This window comes from Aplysia californica, unplaced genomic scaffold (genome assembly GCF_000002075.1).
Source record: "Aplysia californica isolate F4 #8 unplaced genomic scaffold, AplCal3.0 scaffold00419, whole genome shotgun sequence".
Taxonomy (NCBI): Eukaryota; Metazoa; Mollusca; class Gastropoda; order Aplysiida; family Aplysiidae; genus Aplysia; species Aplysia californica.
The window spans coordinates 693,989-694,641 of record NW_004797689.1 but is presented as its reverse complement, the minus strand read 5'-3'; the positions used below and the strand labels follow the sequence as shown (position 1 = coordinate 694,641).

The following is a 653-nucleotide window of genomic DNA, read 5'->3' as shown; positions in this document are numbered from 1 at the left end:
TAATAACCACTCCCCTCCCTTTCTCTCCTCCTCCCCCACCTCACCCTCCCCCTCCCTCCCTCCCAGGACTGCCCTGAGGCTATTCACCAGCTCATGCTAGACTGCTGGCAGAAGGAGCGCTCCCACCGGCCCAAGCTGGGCATCATTGTGAAAACTCTGGACAAACTGATCCGGGCGCCTGAGCTGTTGAGGAAACAGGCCAAGCCCAGGTGAGAGTTGAAATAACGAGAAATAAATAGATTACGCTTTTATTTGTCCCAGAAGGGCACTTTGGTTTACAATGGCAAACATACATACACATACATACTTACATAATTATAAATACTTACACACATGCATACATAAATACATAATTATAAATATGTACATACATACATACATAAATACATAATTATAAATACGTAAATACCTACATACATAATTATAAATACTTACACACATACAAACATAAATACATAATTATAAATACGTACATACATAAATACCCAATTATAAATACGTACATCCATACATACATAAGTACATAATAATAAATGGGTACATACATACATGCACAAATACATAATTATAAATGCGTACGTAATAAAATAAGTGCGCAAATACATACATAAATACACAATAATACACAAATACAGAACAGTTTACAAACATGC

At 36.4% G+C, this 653-nt stretch overlaps 1 protein-coding gene across 1 annotated transcript in view; it reads left to right on the top strand.

The window, feature by feature from the left end:
• LOC101861456 (ephrin type-A receptor 4a) overlaps nucleotides 1-209 on the top strand; it is a gene marked incomplete at both ends in the record, with an annotated part of 10,958 nt that extends 10,749 nt beyond the window's left edge. The window contains 1 exon segment of the mRNA XM_013085928.2: nucleotides 67-209. Within this exon segment, the coding sequence (XP_012941382.2) occupies nucleotides 67-209 (143 nt within the window).
• Between the last annotated feature and the right edge of the window lie 444 nt (nucleotides 210-653).